This window comes from Agelaius phoeniceus, chromosome 15 (genome assembly GCF_051311805.1).
Source record: "Agelaius phoeniceus isolate bAgePho1 chromosome 15, bAgePho1.hap1, whole genome shotgun sequence".
In the NCBI taxonomy this organism is placed as follows: Eukaryota; Metazoa; Chordata; class Aves; order Passeriformes; family Icteridae; genus Agelaius; species Agelaius phoeniceus.
This window is the reverse complement of record NC_135279.1, coordinates 5,779,095-5,801,416: the sequence shown is the minus strand read 5'-3', so window position 1 is coordinate 5,801,416 and position 22,322 is coordinate 5,779,095. Positions and strand designations below refer to the sequence as shown.

Below are 22,322 nucleotides of genomic sequence, written 5' to 3'. Positions count from 1 at the left end.
CTCTGCAGGAAAGGCTGGGCTGGGGCCAGCCAGCACAGGGCTTGGAAAGGGTGATGCTATTACCAGCCAATTGACCAGAAGAGCTCAACTTCTTGGACCTTGCATTCCAGCACAATCCTCATCCCTTTTATTTCTCTCAATCTTTTTAGAAATCCATCAGTCAGAGGCTAGTGACTGCTCATCACTACAAAAACAAAGAGAACTTAAAATATTTGCTTCCTCCACTTAAGGTTTACAATTCTTAGTAGTGGATTATTAGGAAGTTGCAGAGCAATCAAATGAACACAGAATAATTAATAAATTTGCTTCATAAAATGATTAAAGGAAATGTAAGGAGTTCCAGCAATCTCTTAGTGTATTAAATAGCAAGCAAGTAATTTCTTTTTAGCTTTGCTGTGTAAATTCATTTGGAGCATCTGTAATTTAAAATAGCCCTGAGATTTACATAATTTTGCAGCCACTGCTTTTACATTATGCCATGTTCAATCCTAGAAAGGTGGCTGCAGCTCTCACTCTTCATTCTTCCAGATTAACTGACACAAGAGTTTCTTTGTTTTTCTTTGGGAGATAACTCTTGGTAAGCATTTTTTTTTTCAAATTATCTACCTTGTCCATGTCCTCTCTTATCCTGCAAATACAAAGCAAGTGAGGGTTCTTTCCAAACTTACTAATGATAAAGAGTATTCACTTTCCCAGTTGTCTTTGGTACAATCTGTTTCAAATGCTGGCACTGATGATGTCTCAGAACAGTGTAGGAGGGAAGCCTGAGCGTGACTGAGCCACAAAGTTAAAGAAAAAAAAAAAAATTTTAAAAGGATAGATTCCTTTTGAATAGAAAAGAAATCCAAGTAAGCCATGCCTTGCCTAAAACAAAACAAACCAAGGCAGCTAAGTTTATTGTCTGGACTATTAATTGTACTGGATTGTTCAGCTGTCCTGAAAATGTCTCTTTAATCATTCAGTGAGGCTGAAGCCTGGGTCTCTGGAGATCACGTTCTGATCTCTCACATATGGTATCTCACACCCTTCATTAGACCCACTGCTCCAGCCACATGGAAAAGATGCTCAGACTATTTCCATCTGTATCTGCTGCTTTTCTTCCTGGATGTGTCAGTCTCATGATGAGGGCAGTGACTCCAGCTGATACAGACACAATTGCTGATTGCAAAGAGAGGCACTGCTGTGAACATAAAGAGAAGAGGGGGTTATTTCCGTCTCAGTTTGGGCTTTCTGAGGCGTCCCTGCCCTGCAGAACAGCAAATTCCCTTGTGGGAGGAAAATGCTGAGATCACAGGTGCTAATCAGTGAAAAGAGGATGAGCAACCCTGCGAACAAACTGCGGGACTGGGATGCCCAAAAACTGGGCTCAGATCCAAGACAAAGGAAAAAATTTCTTCAGTCTTATGGGATTCCATTCTCAGCTCTCAGCAGCCCCACGAAGCCTGGCTGCTTTGTTTCAGGGGTGAGACGGGAGCAGGGACTGCTCTGCACAGTGGGAAGCAGGATTTCTTGCTCTTCCCTCTGAATGTTTGGTGCTGGCAGTAGCAAAGTGAGGAACATGACAATGGCTCAAAGCCAGCCAGAATTGACTTTGGGTCCCTGCCAGAGGGACAGAGCTTTCATGGAGCCAGCTAAGGGTGCAAGAAGCTTGTTTTTAGGAGGCTGTCTGCAGCCACACATGCAGAAGGTTGGGTACTGGCAGTTAGCAGCAGAAATCAGGGGATTCCCAAGCAGTGCAGAGCACTTGCCAAGGGACCCCAGAATGTCACATCCAACTCCTCAGCCTGCACTGGCGTTGGGAGAGCGGGCGAGTGATGTGTGAAGTGTCGAGTCACTATAAGTGTCACAGCCAAAGGTCTTCAGAGTCAGAGTGACAAGAGGAGGAAACACTGGTGCCAAGAGTTCTGACACAGGAAAAGTGCTGTCACTGCCACCACCTCCAGCTTGGAGATTTATTGATGGTAACTTGGGATGTGCCATAAACAGGGGTGATCTTGAGTGAGTCTGACTGTCTCAGGGGCTAAGTTTTACAACACAAAGTGTGAACTTTCTCTGTCTCGCTGAGATCCTCAGGCATTTTCCCAGCAGCTCCCACGATCTCATTAAGTGCTCTCCAGAGAAGGGCTCTAACCCAAGGGAGCCCTTCCTGCACAGCACAAGGGCTGAGACAGACAGACAGACAGACAGACAGACACCTGCCAGGGAACCCAGCAAGCCCTGCTGGGGGAGACCTCCCAGGACACTGCTGGTACCTCACTGGGCTCACAGCCCTGTCTCCATGGCTTTGTGAGGAAACCAGAAATTGCCAAAGTTGCGTTCCCAAGTACCAACACACTCCCAGTGTCAGAGGCTCTGACTCAGAGCCAGCAGCTCATGCCCCAGGACACATCCCCCTGGAGCTGTGCTGTGCCTGTGTTGAACCTTGGTGAACCTTTGCTGAGATGCCCTCTGAGCGTGGTTTCCTCAGCTGCTGAGGTCAAACCCATGGTTTCCCTCTGGAGTTATTGGCCACAAAGGGCTGTGCTGCTGTGCAAAGGCTTTCCTTCTGCTCCCTGAATGCCTCCAGGGCTGCAGCAGCCTCTTTCTGCTGAAGGGTTCCCATGTTCAGATAACTCATTTTACTCCAGAAGCGGCAAAACTTTCAGCAGAGCCCCGGGGACACTGATTTTATTCTTTTGAGTAATTTCTTCCTATCAAAAGTAAAGCAGGTCCGTGGAGACCAAGAGCAGGGCACTCCATGGCCACAAGCCCTGTTCTTCACAGGTTGCCTTCACCCACCCACCCACCTGGGGGAAAATTATCCAGTCCAGAGAGAGCCTGCAGCCTATCTCAGGGAATAGGTTTATTTTGGTGACATTGCTGAGAAACCCCCTTGATCTTCTGCCCTCACCCCCTTCCCCTCTGCCCCTGCAGTCTGCTCCCAGTTCTCCAAGGGCGTCTATGCCATCTTCGGGTTTTACGAGAGGAGAACCGTCAACATGCTCACGTCCTTCTGCGGGGCCCTCCACGTCTGCTTCATAACCCCGAGCTTCCCCGTGGAAACCTCCAACCAGTTCGTGCTGCAGCTGCGCCCCGAGCTCCAGGACGCCCTGATCAGCGTCATCGAGCACTACAGCTGGCAGAAGTTCGTGTACATCTACGACGCCGACCGCGGTGAGTCGCAGCTCCCCGGGACGGGTTTGGAGCCCCACATTTCTCTGCACAGAGAAAAGCAAGGCACAGTTCTTCCCAAGAGTATTCTTATCTCGTTTGCTGTGCCTGTGTTTGTGCCAAAGTAGAATGCAATGTTGAGATTGTTTACCCAAAGTGACGGGGTTTTGTTTCCTTGGCCTATCAGGCCTGAGCGTGTCACCCTGATTTTTTAAGATTTTTTAAGCCTTCTGATATTTACATTCTTGTAACAAACTTTCTCACACACTTTCTGTAAATAACTGATTGTTTTGCATTCTTTTTATGGAGGAGGAGAAATTTGATGGACTGTTGGTTTCTCCAGTGTCATTGAAGAGGTGGCACTTTCACCCTCCAATCCACTGTCACTTTTGGAAATCTATAAATGTTGGAGTCAGAAAATAAACTTCCCTTTTTTCACCTTGAGAGCAGCAGTGTGTGTGCTCGTGTTGTTTTGTGTCCTATAGTGACACAAGAGTGTGTGTGTGTGTCAGGACTGTGGGCTGACAGTCATGAGATTCAGAGCAGTTGTGTGCAGAGTTGAGTGCTTGGCAGATTCAGTTTAGATAGAATGTAATATAGTATAGAATAATACAGTATAATAAAGCAATTAATTAGCCTTCTGATAAGATGGAGTCCTCCTCATCATTCCTCCTTCATTAGGGCCTTCTCAGCACAGCTATAGGGATTGCCAGGCAGATAAAGATACTGGTCTAGAAAGAGTCTTTAGTTCCAAAAGTTGTGGGATTGGGTCAACCTATGCCTTCCCTGTTGTCTGTTCTCTTCTAAATATCCCTTTCTGCTGAAGGTGAGCATTGATCTAAAAGAAGCATCAGCCTGACCCAATGCTGTGTGGGTGTGGGTGTGTGTGGGTGTGTTCATGGGGTCAGATCCAAGCCCCACCAACACGAGGGAAATACCTGATGTGCAAATGGTTTGGAATTCAAAATGTGGAAATTGTTTCTATTCAATAGGTCCCATATTGAACTGGGCTGTCAAACTCAAGGGCACTGAGTCCTGAGTTTAGAAACATGAACAGACACTTGCTCAGGTCTCACCTAAGTCCACAGCCAGGTGTGAAAGGTGTGTTTCTGGCAGATAGCTTGGAAAATTCCTAATTCCCCATGTTGGTGCATGTCAGTTTTCTATGTAAAAAACCAAAAACCCGTGTGGGTAATGGAAGATGTTACCTAACTTTCTAAACCACAAACCACCAAAAGGCAAGAGAGCTCACTGCTCCATGATTCAGTTTTCCCACCCCTCAGATGCCTTCAAAGCTCCAGGCTTGGAGCTGCAAGCAAAGCAGACTTGGAGAATAGGGCAGAGGTAAGGTGATTCACATCTCTGTCCTGGAAGTTTTAATTATCCCCTGAAGGGACAGGATGGGCTTTAGAGACAAGGAGAAGGCATGAAAGCATCCCACCTGCTTTCTGTTGTCACGAGGCATGGGCGCACAGAATATTCCAAAAGCACAGGGTTCTTTAGGGTTGTCCAGCATGATTCCAGAGAATTGCTATGTGCATCTCCTCTAGAAAGTTGTGAATGTAATTTAAGCAACATAATTCTAAAAGTAATGGTCTCCTGAAGAGATGCTGCTGAGAGAGGAGCATGCTGAGTGTGACAGTGTGCTGTGATTGATGAGGGTGTCCCTAACCCGAGGAGCACACAGCCTAAGCAGATCAAAGATGAGAAGAAAATCAAATCATTGAGAGAGAAATCAAGTTATTTGGGGAACAGGAAGACAGGGATTAGAGTTCTTATCTGAATCCCACAGCAGGGCCTGATCAACGAGACTGATCTGCCAATTACAAAGGAAAATCAGACCTGGAGTCATCTGTGCCAGGCCAGAAAAAGCAGGAGTCATTAATTCTAGCCCAGATGGGGTTGGATCAGATCTAGACTGTTAGCTGCTCTCTATAGTCCTGCTGCACTCTCATGACTGACTCCAGCCTGGCTTGAGGCAGCTACACAGGCTGCCAGGAGGATGGAAAGATGCCATTGCACAACTGAAATCTGGCTCTCCCCCTTCTCTTCCCACCCCAGGGTTGTCAGTCCTGCAGAAAGTGCTGGACACTGCAGCTGAGAAGAACTGGCAGGTGACAGCTGTCAACATCCTGACAACAACAGAGGAGGGCTACAGGATGCTCTTCCAGGAGCTGGAGAAGAAGAAGGAAAGGCTGGTGGTGGTGGACTGCGAGTCTGAGAGGCTGCACATCATCCTTAACAAGGTTGTGCTGGTGTGGGCCTTCTGGGAGGGGTCTTGCATGCAGGGGGAAGAGTTGTTTTTCCCCGGAGAAGTTCTCCCCATTCTTGCCTGATCCTGGTCTCCCTGTGGCTCTCATTGGAGCTGGGGTGTGTGCCTGCAGCTGCTGGGCTCGCAGGCATTTCTCTGCTGTGTTACTGGGGAAACAGGAAAGCTGCAGGAACAGTACAAGCTCTCATGAATTCATGCTGAGTGAGCTCCACTGCTCCAAGCTCCCTCCTTGTCTGACTCCTTTGCTGGGCCCTTTACAGCCCCCTGCTCCCCAGTGAGTTTGCTTTGTGCTAATTCCTCCAGGCAGTGTGCACAAGGTGTGGCACCTCCTGATTCTGCAGAGTCTTTCTCCAGTTTCTGAGTTAAGCTGGAGGTGTGCATTGGCACTGCCAGGTTCCTGGTCCCACAGCCTCCATGTGCTGCACCAAATTCTCACACCTGTGCCAGCAGGACAGAAGGATTAAGGTACATCTGTCCTGAATATGGTTTTCTATGGACAGGAGACAAATACAAGCCCAGGGGTAGGTTGTGTCCACATTTCAACTCCAGCCACGAGACATTTCCCTCTCACACCTACAACCCTTTCAGCACTGGAAGGAGCTGAAAAGAGCAATTTCCACTGCTTTACTCATCATAATCAGCTCACTCTTACCTCATGCTTCCCAGGTCTCCCTATCTAAGGTACCTTTCATCTCTGTCTCACACTTCAGCTGCTCCCTGTCTGGGACAGGGACTGACATTTCACCAGATGCTCAGTGATGAGCACAATCCATCCTTGCTGGATGTCTCTGGGTGCTCCTCTGTGATGTGGAATAACAAAGCAGAGAGCAGGTTGTAACCTCAAAGCCAAGGTTACATTCATGAAAGAGAAAACAGGTTATTCCAGAGGGTAAAATCTTCTCTCTGGCTATGGAGCAGCTGTAGTTGAACAAAATTTTGGACAAGACCTAGGCAGTGAATTTGGCTTTTCTTCAGAGTATATCAAATTTCTAGGATTAATAGTGTCAGGCTTTTAAACCTGGTTTGTCTAAAAGAAAGTTAAGTTGTAAAGCATTATCTAGTCTTTTTGAGATGAGCAGGAAAATAAAGCTTTCTTTCAAAGTTCTTCACACGACTGGAGCAAGTGTTAAACATAGACATAGGAAAAGCTATTTGTAAGAGCACTAAAAATCCAGATACTGTGATTATTTGTTTTGCAATACTATAAAAAATATCAGTTCCCAGGGAGAAGAGGTACAAAGCTGTGTTTTACTACAAAAATTACAGAGTAATTCCAGCAGCCTGGGAGGTAACACTCCAGTGAAGGATGGAGCTGTGCACAACTTTTTCAGATGTGTGTAGTCCATTTTCATCCTTTTTAACATTCTTGTTCCAAGTCCACCAGGATTTCTGAGAGCAGAGGTAGTTGTCCCAGTGTGAGAAAGTGATGCCAGATTTTTTGTAGTATACAGATGACTGGAGGGATTCAAAGATAGTGTTCAGCTCATTATCATGTGAAATTCAGCTGGGACTGTATCTTGGGCTCTAACTTGGGCTGCTGGCTGGTCTCTCAGCTCACCACACCAGCAGCCTCTGTGGAAATGTCACTGTGCTGTTTGCCCTGTCCCTCTGACTGTCTGAGATATTCCAAAAGCTGCCTCAGCCTCTCGGGGACATTTCAATGCATTTATCTTCTTCCCTGGCAAGCCCATCTCCATCTCTCAGTGCCAGTGGATTTGTGGTTTGTGCTCCACAGTGAGCAGGAGAGCTGGGGATGGCTGCCCAGCACCTGTGCCTCTCACACCCCCACTGCTGCTTTTCATTTTCCCTCCATACGCAAAACACAAATAACACCAGTGACTCCAGCAAGGCAGCCCTCAGCTGTGGAGGAGCCAGTTAAAAATGACCTGGCTTCTCTCTGGGAGATTTCTGTGTGTCATGTCTCAAGGATTTGATTTGTCTTTGCTGAGGTAGCTGTCATTTGTGAGCCAGGCCTTGGATCAGGGCAGGTTGCCGTGGGGTTGTGCTGTGTAGCCTTAATGGGATAAGTACTGGGTGGGTTGTGTTCCATCAAAGCCCTCTATTGTTTCTTCCTTGTCTCTCATTAAAATGAGTAACTGGAATTTCTCCTCTGCCAGTGTTTCACTCTGAGAGGATTTCTCTCTAATAGATGTCAAACTCTCCCATTAAGAAGTGGGTAATGAAACCTAGGTGGCCCAAGTGAGCAATCAGCATGCAGCCCAGCACAGCCTCTCACCACAGTCAGGAGGAGTGATAAATGCTATTATAACCTCAGCTTGCTACTGCTGTCCGGACACATTAGGACTGAGCAAGCGTTTTAAAATAAATTAAGATCACAAATAACTGTGTAAAACACAGGAAACGAGCTTCATAATTCAGGTGGATGGGCTGTAAGATTAACAGCTCAGGGAGAGCTGGATGGCAGCCCTCCTCGGTTCATCGGCTCTGACACCTCATAAAATAACAAAGGAGAGCTGGGGCTGGAGGAGCCAATGCCAGCTATTGTTGACACTGGAGAGAAGGGGAATTGGATCATAATTCTCAGACATCCCAGTGCACCAGAGATTCTCCTTCCTCCTGCAAGGTCTGGGACTTGCTGCAAAGGTCAGTCTCAGCTGATGGATGGAAAGGGACAAGTTTGGTCTGGTTTTGCTTCTTAGATCAGGCAGTGGAAGACACTCAGAAAACCACCCATAATGAGGTGTATATCTTCATAGCTTTAGGTAGACAGAGGATTTTTCTGAGAGCTCCAGACACCTCAGCAGAAGCCGCTCTGAGGGATTCTGTGCAGGGAAGCTGGTGGAGCTGGCATTAGCTGTGTAAGGAACTGCTTCTAAATGAAGCCTTCACTGGCGTTAATTGCCACCCCCACGTTAATGCTGAGAACCAGATGAGTTTTATTATGCATACAAGAGCACTTCATCAGAGAAGGGCTAAGGCAGACGAACCAGTTGCACGGAGCAAGTGTCAGCTCATTTATTATCCATTTGGAAATCCCTAAATGACTGCTCACGATAATCTGGGAGTGCTGTCCCATGGGGAGGATCGCTCCCTGCCCTCATCTGACACTTCTCAAGTACCTGCTGCCAGCCTGGTACCAGAGACAAGTCCTGGGTACACTGATTTCTGGCTGAATCTGCAGTAGTTTTAGGATCAGGTTTCTGGCTCTGAGGAGCTTTCTGTCCTCACGGCAGTTTGTACAGATTTTGCCTGTGCCTGTTGGCAATGCAGGCAGCAAATCAGAATCAGTTCGTATGACAATGGAAATAAGAGGTAGTGTTGCCAGCCAAAAAACCTAATGGAAACAGCAGAGTTCTCTCAGAAACTGGCAAATCTTGTGTACAGGCTTTGAAGGCATTTGGGCCTTTTTTTTCCCACTTTCTTCTTTCTGTTTGTAGAGTGGCTCAATTGCAGATGGTATCTGACTCTAGTAAACTAGTAAGAATTTAACAGTGCTGCTGGAAATCAATAGAGAGGAATTTCAGGGAAAAAATGGAGTCAGCAAGAATAATGAAGACTTTTAGGCGTATTCTTTCTGTACTCTTTTTAAATCAAGGGAGGAAAATTCACAGGCCATTGGATCAGTGCCTCTGTTCCCCCCAGTCACAGGCAACAGGTAGAAAAGGAAAAAGAAAGGAAACTTTTCCAGGTAACATAGAAAAAAAAACAGTTCTTACAGGTTGGTAAGCAATTGTGTTGATAAAAGAAAATAAAACCCTGACTCTGCTGTGTCAGGGACAAAGGAGTAAGTGGCAAAGCACATGTATTGGGACACCATCCACATGAATCTATAAATTATCTCAATGAACATGCAGGGGGATCCTCTGTGGCTTGCCCAAACAGCTTCATTCTGGAGATGTAGTTTGAAACTCCACTGGTGCACAAAAACTTACCCATAACCTAAACTTCCAGCCATCTCTCCCAGGCAGGTGCTTGCAGCAGGGGCTGTAGCTTGGAGGATGTGCAGGATTGCTCTCTAGTCTTGCTTAATATTTCAGTTGCATTCATAGGACATAGGGACTCCAACTCCCCATTTGTTCCTTTGTGTGAAATACAAATCTTGTTAAGGCTTTTTTCCTCCCTGAACCTATAGGAAACAGGTTGGTTTGGTTGTTTTCTCTCTTTGCCTGTACAAGGTTCTTGGGGATCTTGTCCTGTCTAATTTCAGATTTGCTGCTCAGGTTTCATGTGTGAAAGCTCTGGCCATCCTCTAATAAGATTGGGAACTTTTCTTTTGCTATGTCTTCCTGCTCACAGCTGAAGGGTCTTAGCAAAGAAAAATAAGAGTGAGAAAGGGCAGAAAACTGACATTCATCTTCTTTAGTTAATATCTGCTAATTATCCTTGTTTTTTATCTTGCAGATCATCTCTCTTGAAAAAAATGGCAATGGGTACCACTACATTCTGGCAAATATGGTGAGTTACCCTAATTGGTGGGGTTTTTTTCTATCTCTCAGTTTTGTAAAGCACTGTATTTATAATTACTGAGCTATACACTCCTTTTCTCATCCACCTTCTAGATAACAAAAACCAGCCAAGTCTTTTGCTGTGCTCTCCTCATGGAGTTTTCTCTCTTGAGCCAGGGTGATTATCTGCAGGGTATCCCCAAGTGTGCTGGGGTTTTGCAGTGGTTTGACCTTGGCTGGGTGACAGCTGCAGATCAAAGTAATTTTATCACTCCCCCCTAGGTGCTAAATGAAATCTGACTGTCATGGCTCTAGGGAGAGAATTGAATGCAAAGATTTCTTTAAGGAAAGGATTCTCCCTTGATGCAGGGAGGTGCTGCCTGAGGACAGGGCAGCATTGGGCAGTGGCAGGACCATCTTTCTGGAGCAAGTCTCACAGGAGGATGGAAACTTTCTTTGCCTAGGGAGATTAGGGGAGAGGCAAGAGAGAGAAATTGAGGTTTTCCACAGCAGAACTCCTACCCTCTCCTCCCCACATCCATCCATCCAAGAGGATGCACTGCAGAGGCTGGGCTGCTGCTGGCACCCTGGGATTCCTGTGTCCCTGTGGGGTGAGCAATGTGCAGGCTCTGGACCTGTTCTTTCAGCACTGAGCAGCATCTGGGAGGCAGCACGTCAGCCCTGGGGTAATTAAACTTTAAACTACCAATTAGTCAAGCAGTTGCTGCCCTTCTCCTCTTCTCAGTCCCAAGATAACTCTGTAATTTACCAGGCAAAAATGGCCACATCATTACCCTGCAGTGCCCTGTACTGACCCTGCACCCTGTGCTGGCTGCCTACCGTGTAATTACAGAGATTAAAATGTTACCTTGTGCAGGGGGGGACATGCAAAATTACAGAGCAGCCAATAACTTCAGCTGCTAATTTAAAAAAAAATTATTATTTGCCATAACCCAGGTCCTGGATGTTTATGAAAGTCCCTTCATTAAAGTTAAGCAGGAAAGTGAGCTGGAGTCACTGGAGTGAGAATGTCTGTGCAATTTTAAGTACACCCACACAGAAGGCTGAATGACAATATCACCTCTTCCCCCTGCACAGTTTCATGAGGATAAATGCATGAAAGGCACGAGGTGAACTGAACTAACACTCAGGTGTAGGAGATTTGAAGGACATTTCTTAGGATAACCACGCTCCCTCACCTTCACCCAGAGAAAAATACACTTCTCCCATCTTTAATGTGTTTTCTCAGCCTTTGCACAAACGCTGAGAGGACAGAGCTGGCTGGGAGAGGTTGCATACTCAGCCAACAGGGTTTATAAATAATTAACTTGGAGCAAAAGGCTTTTCATTTCTCCAGCCCCTCTGCAGGGACATTCTGCCTCCACTGCAGCTCAGTGGAGGGGGCCTTGGGTCCCACAGTGTCTGACAGGATCACCAGAATTCACTGGTGTGCTTTCCAAGCAGCTTGGATTCTGGGGAGAAGGAGCAGAGTGAGAGGAATTCAAGCTTTACCTTTGGTCTTTCCTGCTCCTTAAAATCCAGCATCACCCAAGAGCCAAAAGTCAGAGAGGGGAATACTTAGAAAAAGAAAAAAGACTAGAGGATAATCAGACAACATGGTAAAACTATTAAAAAAAAAAAAACAACCCTGGCACCCCTCAAGGTTAAGAAGGTCTTTCCCAGGGCAGATTAACATGGGCAGGTTCAGACACCAGAAGCCAAATCAGCTCCTGTAATGTGCTGCACCACACGAGAGCTACTGGATGATGGGTTCAGCAAGGAGAATGGCAAAAAGGCCCTGAAGATCCCATGTTTCTGAGACCACAGGGCAGCAAGGAAGGACAGCAAGCCTCCCTCATTGGGGATGGCCAGGGATTTTATAAGAGATTGCAGAAGCTGGCCTCTGGCAGGGTTAAACCCTGGTGCAAATGCTCTGATCCGAGAGATCACAGTAGGTTTTACCCTCTTCTGAGGACACCTCATGGCTGGATTAGAGCCTCCAGAGGGTGTAGCATGCTGTAATTTATTCCCACTGACTCACACTCATAGTGGTAGACCTCAAACACCCCTCATTTTCCCCTGCAGACATGTCCTAGGATGACAGGGCGTGCGTTGCCCACGCACACTCCCGTACCCTCGTGCGCGCCCGCGTGCCTGGAGAGCAGCCCTGCTTGGGGAAGTGCCTCCCTCTGGAGCACTGAGTCCTCAGAGAATAAATTAAGAGCTAAAACCTGGAAGTGTTGGGTTTCCAAATGAGTTACTTTTCATGCCCTGTGCTGGCTGAGGCAGTCCTGAGTTAGGATTCTCACTCTGTATGAAGATCAGGTCAAGGGAATCCTCAGCCCGTTCAAGTTTCCTGCAGTAGCTGGAGAAAGGGGAGGAATTTCCAACCCCTGCCTTTTGCCTGACCTACTTGGGCATGGAAAAACGGGGACACAGTTATGGAAATTATACATTGAAAGCAAATATTGGGAAATATTTCTGGGTAACCCCACTTAAATTCCTTTTTTTAGCTGTATGCTTGTTCACAGCTATACGGAGCCAAGAAATCCAAGCAGCAGCACACCACTGCCCAGTCGCAGCAGCTTCAAACTGCTGTTCCATCAGGAATGCAAAATGAGTTTGCAAGGCAATGCACAGGCTGAATAAGGTCTAAAAAAATCATCCATAGGCACATTTTGGAATGGAGGAATTCCCTGTCTGGCCACAGCCAATCCATGGGCAGTCACTGCCTTGCATTAGCCTTGCTCTGTGTTTGCCCAGCAGTTGCTCAGGGTGAGCTGTAGTAAAGTGCTGAGCAGAATTTGACAGCAGCAAGTGAAAGCTGGTATTTCCTAGCAGGAACAGCTTTCTTTTTCAGTGAAATTGCTGTTGCCAAGGTGAGACAATAATATTTCTGTGGTCACAAACAAAATGAAACTATTCTGCACCCCAGGCCATGGGCAAGCATCCTTCTCTGAACGTGCTACACCTGCTAAAGACACAACTTCTCTTGTCTACCCAGCCCTACCCATCCCATGAAGGTCTCACTGCAACATCCCTGCCAGGGGAAGGGTTTCTGTGAATGTTGTAACGGCGGGAGAGATGCGACACACCATATGCGATGAATAGCAAATCTCGAAGTTTATTGAAAGCTTAAACATTTTTATATTAGTGTTAATGAAGCTTATGCATATTGTAAAATTTGAGCTCATTATTGGTTAAAGCACACTATAATCAAACACACCTACTTCTATTTCTTAACAATTATTTTGCTTCTATGTGTACATTCTTCTAATTTCTCTACCTTGGGATAACTACATTTTCTAGCAAGCAATTTTCTCCCCCGTCTTCCCGTTTTAGAGAAGGTCACTGTGACCTTCGTCAGTAAGTAGGCACCGGTTGCTCAGTTCTCAGCTTGTTTCTTTTACCCTTATCCATCGGTATCACATCAGAATGTCTTTTCTCAGCTAACCAATTTTCCAAAAAGCTCTCTACATGTGAACATCCCTCCCTGTCCTCGAGCCAAATTTGGCACTCTTCACGGCTTTTGCAATCTGATGAAATCCTGGTCTTTAACCAGTACCCATCAGAGTTACCCCAATGAGCTTTTACCAGAGCAAACCTGGGTATTTGTCAGGTGCACTGGCAGTTTGCAGTCATCTCTCTCTCTCTTTTCCCCTCTGGAGCTCAAATAGATTTGGCAACTTTTAAAAGTGTTTGTTTCTGTGAGTCTCATTTTTCTAAGCTTTGTTCTCAGCCTTTGAGATCATCAGTTCTAGCAACCACAAAGAGGAAAAAAAATACAGTCAATATTATCAGGGCAACAAGCTTAGAAACTTCTGGGATTCCTTTCTTTTGATGTTCAGGCTTTTTGCCCACAACCTTGGCTTTGTGTATCTGTTTGTCCTATTCCATGGATGTGAGCTGACTACTGTCAGGAGTGGGAGAGCATCAGCTTGGGCAGAGAAAAATCTTTGTCATTAAATAAGGGACATTCATGTAACCTGTCTTTAAAGGAGAAGTATGAAAGACAGCTGCCACATTGAGTGTTTTAGCCTCTTTTTCTTTCCTGGTGCATTAGTCCCAGTTGTTCTTTTAGCAAGGGCTGGTTTTTTTGAAGATGAATTCGTAAGTGTAGAAGATTGCTGATGGCAGGTGTAGCAGGAAAAACTAAAGATAAAAACAGTGTTGATTAGCAAAGATAAGCACTTTTTCCTGTGCCATTCTACATCAGCCTGTGTCAGCACTGAGTTAGACAGTTTCCCTTTGCTGGCAGTTGTGGTGCTGGTGGAGGTTACCAGTGATGCCTTAGAGAACTTAGAAATAAAATAACACACTTTTGAGAAAATATTACTATGGGAGGTAATATAAAGGGAGGGTATATAAAGGTTGGTCTATATTGGAGGCCTCTAGAGGAAGAGATGGAAAAATGTTCACAAAATGCCCACTATCCCATGGGGTGAATGCAGTGTTATAAGTTTAGCAAATTAACATAATTGACAAAAATCACCAATTAGGAGCACAAGAGGTGATGCAATTTTCCCTGGTTCAACCATCTCTAAATCCTCCCCCCTCAGATGGAAACTAAGCTTTGTTTATGAAAATGTGTCTTGAAGAGCTGTTTTCACCCTTGCATTCCAGAAAGAACCAAGATGGGATTGGGGTCTTGGAATGTGTTTTGTCTTTCTGCCTAGGGAAAACTAGCCACAGATACAATAGGCCACACAGCTACAAATACATATCTAAAAAAATAGAGAATATATTAAAAAAAAAAAAAATCATTCTGCATCATCATTTCCCCAGCACAGCAGCTTTGTCTGCAGAGTGGCTCCTGCAGGAGTCAGACAAGATGTGCTGGGTTTGTCCAGTTCCCCTCTGGGTTGGATCGGCAGCTTTGATTTTTTTGCACCTGAAAAACAGGAGGAAGAACTTGTGCACCACCAGGGCTGAGACTCAGCAATGTGAGACCAACACTGGGTGCAGAGAGGGAAGAGGAACCCTCCCAAATTTGCCATCCACAGGCAGAGAGCAGCTGCCCTAAAGCAGGGCAGGATGCCCACACCTGCAGCAGGTGCGTGGCTGTGTGGGGAGGGTTGTGGTGCCCAAGCAAGGTCTGTGCCTGCCCCAGCAGTGCCCCCTGGCCCTGCCCAGCACAGTGGGACCTGTGCCCCTGGCAGTGTGTCTGTGGCTCCATGCCCTGCTTGCCTGGAGGTCAAATGTTGTAGCTCTGTCTCCCCTCAGCTTGAAAGCTGCCCTGTTTATCTGAGTCTCCTGCCCCCTGAAGCGCTGCTGGCTGCACAAACAAGGGCAGCAATGCTCAGGTGTGAGTCACTCACTGATTTGAAACTCTGTTCTCTGGGGTTTCCAGGAGGATGTGTACAGCATCTCCTGCTCATCCTGGCAAGATCTCAAGATGCAAAATTTATATTCTGCTATTGGGAAAAAAGTGTCCTAAGTTACTTTTAGGGTTCTAAAATTATGCCTGTTAGACCTTTCTGCTTCCTGAGAGGTTGGTGCAAGAAGGCTCAGGAGACAAATTCATTTTCTGCTCAGAGAAAGACAATATAATATATCAGTGAAAATTCTGCATTTCACTTCCAAACAGCTTTTCTGTCCTGACTCAAAAATTATCAAGCAAAAGAACCCCATATAGCATTATCTCATCTGAATTACTGATAGTAAGAGACACAGCAGTGCCCTGAATTAAATTTTGCTTGAACTTGAGTGTCTCATGCATAAGAAAATTATCTGGTTTGATACAAAACTTGCCCACACAGGATAATATGAACAGCAACCTTGGGAGGATTTTTTCAGTAGTTAATGAGGACTCAAAAACATGAGTGACTTACCATGGCTTAAAAAAATCAGAGCATCAGGTGAGTAACTGACAGATTATATTACAGCTATTGGAAGGAAAAATGTGTTTGCTTAAACTTCGGCAAAATGGTGTTAAACTAACAGGTTTTCTGAGCCATTTGCAGTCTCCTAATCCATTATCCCAGCTCAGCTGCAAGTGGTGATGTGTAAATCCATAGTATCTGCCTCATGGTGACTTCATTTGTCCTCTTTTCTAGTCAGAACATGCTTAGCTTCAGCTTCCTCGACCAGATTTATGCTTCTGTTTGCTAGACAAAATATTCCATTACTGATGTTTTGGTCCTTGTAAACTGGGATCAGGTCATGCCTTAATCATATCTTTGATTGAATTCATGGCATCTGCCACTGCACGGCACATTTCCCAAACCTTTAAATCAGTTTATGCCCTGAAAGCTCCCTAATGCACAAACATCCACCTAGAACATCCCTTCCCCTGCCTGGACTGAGCCTTCTGACAAGATGTGTGTGGTCATTTATATCCACAATGTGCTGCAGCTGCAAGACTGGGCAAACAATACACAAAAACAAAATCTGCAGAGCTGCACCAAGGAGAAGCTGCTGCTCACCTCCAACCCCTTGTGCTTTAAGTCTGGATTCTCACCTCACTTGGCTTGTGTTGTTACTACAGACAGGACAGAACACTCTCATCAAGCTGCAGGGCTGGGAAGTTGCCTGACAGTGCCCCCTTCTCCTGTCTTTCTTTTCCTTTCTTCACTCACTCTTAAGTCCCAGTGAGGGCTCCCACGTTTTGCTGCCCCAGTGGGATCTGACACATGAATAACTCTGCAGAGGAGAACTCCTCTCCCACTGGAAGGCACAGTGGAATGAGACTGGAGCAGATGGGCTCTTTTTTGACATGCCCTCCTTATTAATACAAAGTGATGGGAGTGAGGAATGATGCTTCACTGGAGAAGTTAAGCTTGAAGATAATTTGGGGTATTAGAGCTGCTCTGTGTGGAAACACTCCATTTCTTGCTCCCTGCAGTAAGTCACTGGTGTACCTTGGAATGACAGGAGCCACTTTGTATTCTACAGCCATTCAGAAGCAAAAATTTTGCTTTGCAAAGTTTCTTATAATCATAAAATCTGCTGCAAGGAAGTAGTCTGGCATTGCAAGTCATGCATTTAAACAGAGCTGGGCCAGTTTCCCAACGCTGCCACAGGTTTCTGTGGCACCCACCCAAGCTCAGGGTGAATTGCTTCAATGCTTTTGGCTTGAAAAGGAATGTTTCAGTGTGCTATTAAAGAAAAGAGAAAGCAGACTCCAGTCTCTTCATCCCAGACAGAAAGAGACTTAAATAACCTAATACTCCTCCCTGAGATCAGGGAGCTCTGTTGCCTTCAGCCAACAAGCCTTCTCCAGGCAATTCAAGAGAAAGGGGTGGTTTTCCCCTCTCCTCATTCAAAGCTGAGTTTGCCAGTCTCAGGGGGAGATCTGGAGAGTTCAGAAGATGCAGCAGGAGGAGAGAAAACAGCACTGTTTCTCAGGAACGTGTCTGTCTTCAAGGAGACTCTCTAATGTTCTTTATCCCAGGAAAGGAGGAGGCTTGGAGCACAGGCAGGGAGGTTTTCAGCTGGGCTCTGGGGGGGTTTCTGAGCTGCTGAGCCTGACCAGAGCTCAGCCCGTGCTTCTGCAGCTTCAAAGGCATCACAGGAGGCACCTGCAGGGAAAGGGCCAGCAGTTAATGTGAGCTCAGTGAAATACAAAGAGAATCAGGAGGTGTGGGGGCATTGCCATTGCTGGGATGGTGTCCCACAAGCAGCTGTGCCACCAAGGGTCATCAGGAGGCAGAGTTTAGGACAGTGAGGCAGTGAAATATGAGGGTGAAAGGAGAGATGCAGGGCAGCCTGTGAAGCTCCAGATTTGAGGAGGGTTGTGGACAAAGGGATGAGGTTTTCCCTGCACTGGCAGCTGCCCACTCAGTGGTCTGGCTCCTCATAGTGTCCAGGGTATAAATTAGGAGCTGGGTCATTTCTGGAGGGACTTTCTTTTCAAGGCAGATCCTTTGTGGACCACTTAATCAAGATGGATTCATGAGGCCCATTTCAAGTCATCAGTCTTCTTGCATTATGCATTTCCTTTGATGATTGAGCCCACAAGCAGTGGAGAGGAATATAAATGTGTGACTTGCTGATGCCTCTCCCAGCAACCAAGGCAGCAAATGGGACAGTAAAACAACCTTTGGCTGAAAACTGCTTTCAGTTTAAGAACAGCATAAAGAACAGATGCATCAAGGAAAGCACAGGGAGGATAACCCCCTTCCCAGGACTGTTTTCTATTTGAAACCACAAAGGTCTGTAATAGCTGCCCATATTATTTCCTCACAGCAACACCCTGCACTTAATTGCTCTGTGAGGTCCATTAATGCAGAGAGGAGCCCATGGTAAGGGCTAAAGAGCAAGTTCCCTCCTTTGAACCCAGCCTGGCTGCTGCTGGAGCAGTGTGCTGCAGATGCTGTGAGTCAGAGCAGGCTGGAGGAGGGACCAGATTTGTGTGGTTTATTGTCAGCCTGCTCATTCCGTGGCATTTGGAGAGAGCCAGGCAGTTTCCAGGGATGTGCAAGGCAGGAAAGCACATCCTCTGGGCTGCTGAGGTGCTTCTGTGAAGTGAGTTTGAGTCCAAGGGACAGCTGATCCTGCCGTGGGGTGGCTGATGGATGTTTGATGGTTCCCAGGGACAGCTGTGCCTGCAGGATTCTTGTCTGCCCTGGAGCACCCACACCCTGGGCACTGGCCCTGTGCTCTGGGTCCCTCTGGGTGCCTGCAGGATTCTTGTCTGCCCTGGAGCACCCACACCCTGGGCACTGGCCCTGAGCTCTGGGTCCCTCTGGGTGCCTGCTTTTCCATTGGGCTGCACTCTGAGTTCCCATATTCCTCCTCTTCCTCCCTGGGGGATTTCAGTGCTGTGCAGGGAGGTGAAGGCTGATCCCTGCATTCCCAGCAGACACATCCCAAATGCTTCAGGTTGTCGAGAGCTTGAGGAAAGTCACACACAGCCAAATTCCAGGGGCTCAGCTCATTTCCCTGAACTTGCACCAGACATGGCTGCACAGTGGGGTTTTCCAGTATTCCCTGGCAAATTTGAAGAACAGTTTCAAAACCATTTGACCACTCCATGGGGCAACATGGAGTACATCCTTCCAGCACTGTTCACTTCTTCCTGTGCTTGGTTAGATGACAGAGGGAAGCATTTCTGGGCTAGTTCTTTCCCAAACTGGTTGATGCTAAACATATTACTGCAAAAGCACAGCTGCTGCCCCTTAGTCATGGGTTACAGTCTTTTCTTAGTCAAGTTTTAAGAGTTTGTTTTCTGTTTCTCATATACAGCCAGTTGAAAACTAAATAAAATCTCTTTTTTTTTTTTTGCAATATGTGTCTATAGTTAGTACAAAGTGACAGATGATTGATGATTTCTTTAGTTGCAAATATTGTAATTCTCTTGTTCTCCTGTTTCCTACAAGCACTGACTGATATTCCAGAAGGACAGATAAGCAGGTTGAATTCCTGCTGCCAGTTTGTCAATAGAAGCATTTTCAAAAACCAGTTTGCATAACTCTTGATGGCTTTTTGTTTATATTTGGCTTGCTAGCAAGAACTCACCTGCTCTGGTAATTATTTTCTAAAATATTTGACCTCTGCATTTCCATGTTCGTTGGCTTTCATGTTCCCCAGACCTGCTCTGAGCAGATTTCAGTGTGGTGATTAAAATTCCTTTGTAATTAGGAGCATTCCTATAATATCTTTGTGCTGGGGCATGTGAAGAAAGGATAACAGGTGAAAACAATTATTTCAGCCGTTGATAGCAGCCAAAATGCAAAGATGACTTCAAGGTTAATGATGTCCTCCATGGTCCCAACTGCCTTAAATGATTGGAGAATCTTCAGAGGTCTCCACACTTTTTGAAGAACCTGAATTATGTCAAGATTCAGAGGGGAAAAAATAGTACAATCTTCAGGAAGAAATAATTCCTGTCATTTTTTCAGACTATTTAAAAATTTTATGCAATGAATCCTAATTTTATGCAGTGAATCCCAATTTTATGCAGTGAATCCCAATGAATATTTTTGAATATTTACTTCAGTTTTAGAACGTTTTTTTGGGGAAAACAGTGAAATACAGTGGTTTCAACCACTGCTGTCTCATCACTGCTGTCACAATTTTTTTTCCTATTTAAATCTGCATTCTGAGGAGGCTTAACACACCAGTCATCTTATTCATACTCTGCAGTGAACTTGGACTTTTCTTCATGCCTTTGTAGGTCTCCCAAAGAGGAGCTGGTTGCACAAACTTCAAGTTGCTCTGCCATAGTTTCTTTTGACAGATCTTTTTCCCCTGAGTAGCTCCCAGGAGCAAAATGTCAGTGTAATTTGGTCCCAGCCATGAATACCCAGTTGGCAACCTGTGAGGTCCCTCTTACTGAACCTTAGGAGCTCTACGTGTCAAAACCCACTTGGCCTGAGATGCATTAAGATGTCAGGGACAATTATCCTGCTGCATTTCCTATTCATTAATCACAGCTCTGGCTTTCTGAAACCCCCACGCCAGCAATTACAAACAAGATTGATGTGGGCTTAACCAGCATTCTGAGGAGTATGCACGCACAAAATACCATTTTTTTTCTTTTAAGTACTTTGAAGGAAAACAAGCCATCTATTTAGAGCATCGGTACACCAGTATCCATTCCTCAGCCTTGTAAGTGGATGCCAAATTGCCTACAAAATTCTGGAAGAAAAAATGTGGAAGTCTTTAAAGTCATTTTTGAGTCACTTATGACTCCCTCAGTCTGACACTTATGTGAGAGGGCAATTTAGTCTTTTCCAGGCAAGGTCTATTCCCAAAACAGTTCCCATCTAATGGCTCCATCTGACTTTGGAAGTTGATCAGCTAATTAGCTCCCTCAGCCTGTGAACAGAGAGCATCATTTTGGGAACCTGATTTTGGTGTTTTCCTGGAAATGACATAACTTGGCTTTTTTAGCTCACGCCATCATGATGAGTCTGGGAACAAGCAGGGGAGAGGAACCCAGGGGCAGGCTGAGGAGGAGCCTGCAGAGAGCACTCAGCAGCAGGGCAGGGGCAAGGCAGAGCCCCAGCCAGCCCTTCTGCTGCTCAGGTGATGGCATTGGGACTGCCCTCCCATTCATCTCCCCTCATGCATTAAGGCTGCTGATGGTGCCAGTGCAAATAACTGAGTGCATCCCTTGTGCTTGTGCTCCTCAAGAGAAAAGCAGCAGAGCTCAGCCTGTCCCACACACAGCAGGAGGGCACAGCCCCTGTCCCAGCACCTCTGCAAGCAGCCACAGCGAGCAGTTCTGCACAGCAGCAGGGCTGCAGGGCTGGCATCAAAGCTGGGACACCAAGGAATCACCCCTCCCTCCATATTGCAGTGTTTCTCTAATTAATTTCTTCACCTCTGACTCAAGGGAGTGACTAATTCTGCAGTGCCACCCTGATCAATGCACATGTGTATTTGCACACGTGTTCATCACATGCAGAGAGCCAGAAGTGGACAAGAACAATAAGGAAATGAAATAAATGTATTTCATTAGCAATCTAAAGTGTAGAAAAGCACCTTCTTTTCTCCCAGATGAGAAAACTGACTTTTCTAATAGTAAGACTTCTTTAAGAAGCTGACCAGCCAGTTCCTTCCTGATCTGCTGAGAGTTCATTGTTCAGAATTTGTTTTTCCCTATGAACTGTGATTTGAAAAGAAGTAGCCTATCCAGTGGTTACTGAGTCCATGAAAATTAGGGCTGGGTGAACAATTCTGTATAAATTTTAGAGCTGGTTGACAAATACTTTTTAATATATTTTACGAATTTTGTTCATTTCATCCATTATTCAGGATACATTTTTCCATTACTCTGCTAGCTTTCTTGCAAGTGAGCTGTTGTTAATATGATTATTTTTCACCCTGGGTGGTAACTGCAGGATATGGCCAGCTCAGAACCTGTGAGAAAAGCAAGTTCCCACCATGGCTGGGGAACTGGTGCCTCTCCTGAGCTGGACATTTCCTCCCAGAGGGAAGATATTTTTCCTGAGCAGTCTGCCATATTCATACATAGGCAGGATTCCTCTTTCCCATCTAGATGTGTCTTCCTCTGATGAGCTTCTCCTGTTTCTCTCCTGTTCCAGGGATTCATGGACATTGACCTGACCAAATTCAGAGAGAGTGGAGCCAATGTCACTGGCTTCCAGCTGGTGAATTACACAGATACTGTTCCTGCCAGGATCATGCAACAGTGGAGGAATAATGATGCCAGAGAGCATCCACGTGTGGACTGGAAGAGGCCAAAGGCAAGTGGTACAAAAAAAATGCATTTCATTTGGTTCCATCTGGCTCAGTTCAAGTTATGCTCACCTCTTTGTGATCACACATGGCTCTTATTCTCACTTGAGAAACTCTCAGTATAATTATGAACATTAGCTGTTCCATTTGCCTCAACATTATCTGAATTTTACTAGGCTGCAGTTACTGCCTCTTAAGAAACACAAAATTTAATGTATTCACTCACTCTCCCACTTCTCACCCCCTTGAAGCTAGGAGTTAAATATCTCATAATGTTCAGTATATAAAAAACAAAAAGCCTCTTTTAAGTCCTTAACCTTTGACTTGTTTACAAGACATCCAGTAAT

The 22,322-nt window shown here is 45.8% G+C and overlaps 1 protein-coding gene across 3 annotated transcripts in view; it reads left to right on the top strand.

Moving 5' to 3' along the window:
* The window catches only part of GRIA1 (glutamate ionotropic receptor AMPA type subunit 1), a 121,514-nt gene that overhangs the window by 52,313 nt on the left and 46,879 nt on the right, over nt 1-22,322 (top strand). For all 3 annotated transcript variants that reach the window (XR_013184352.1, XM_054642762.2, XM_054642761.2), the window contains exons 3-6: nt 2,914-3,153; nt 5,212-5,396; nt 9,785-9,838; nt 21,822-21,983. Coding sequence is in view for 2 of the 3 variants with exons in the window: in XM_054642762.2 (XP_054498737.1) it covers nt 2,914-3,153; nt 5,212-5,396; nt 9,785-9,838; nt 21,822-21,983 (641 nt within the window). In the remaining variant the exon portion in view is untranslated. The remainder of the gene's footprint in view (nt 1-2,913; nt 3,154-5,211; nt 5,397-9,784; nt 9,839-21,821; nt 21,984-22,322) is intronic.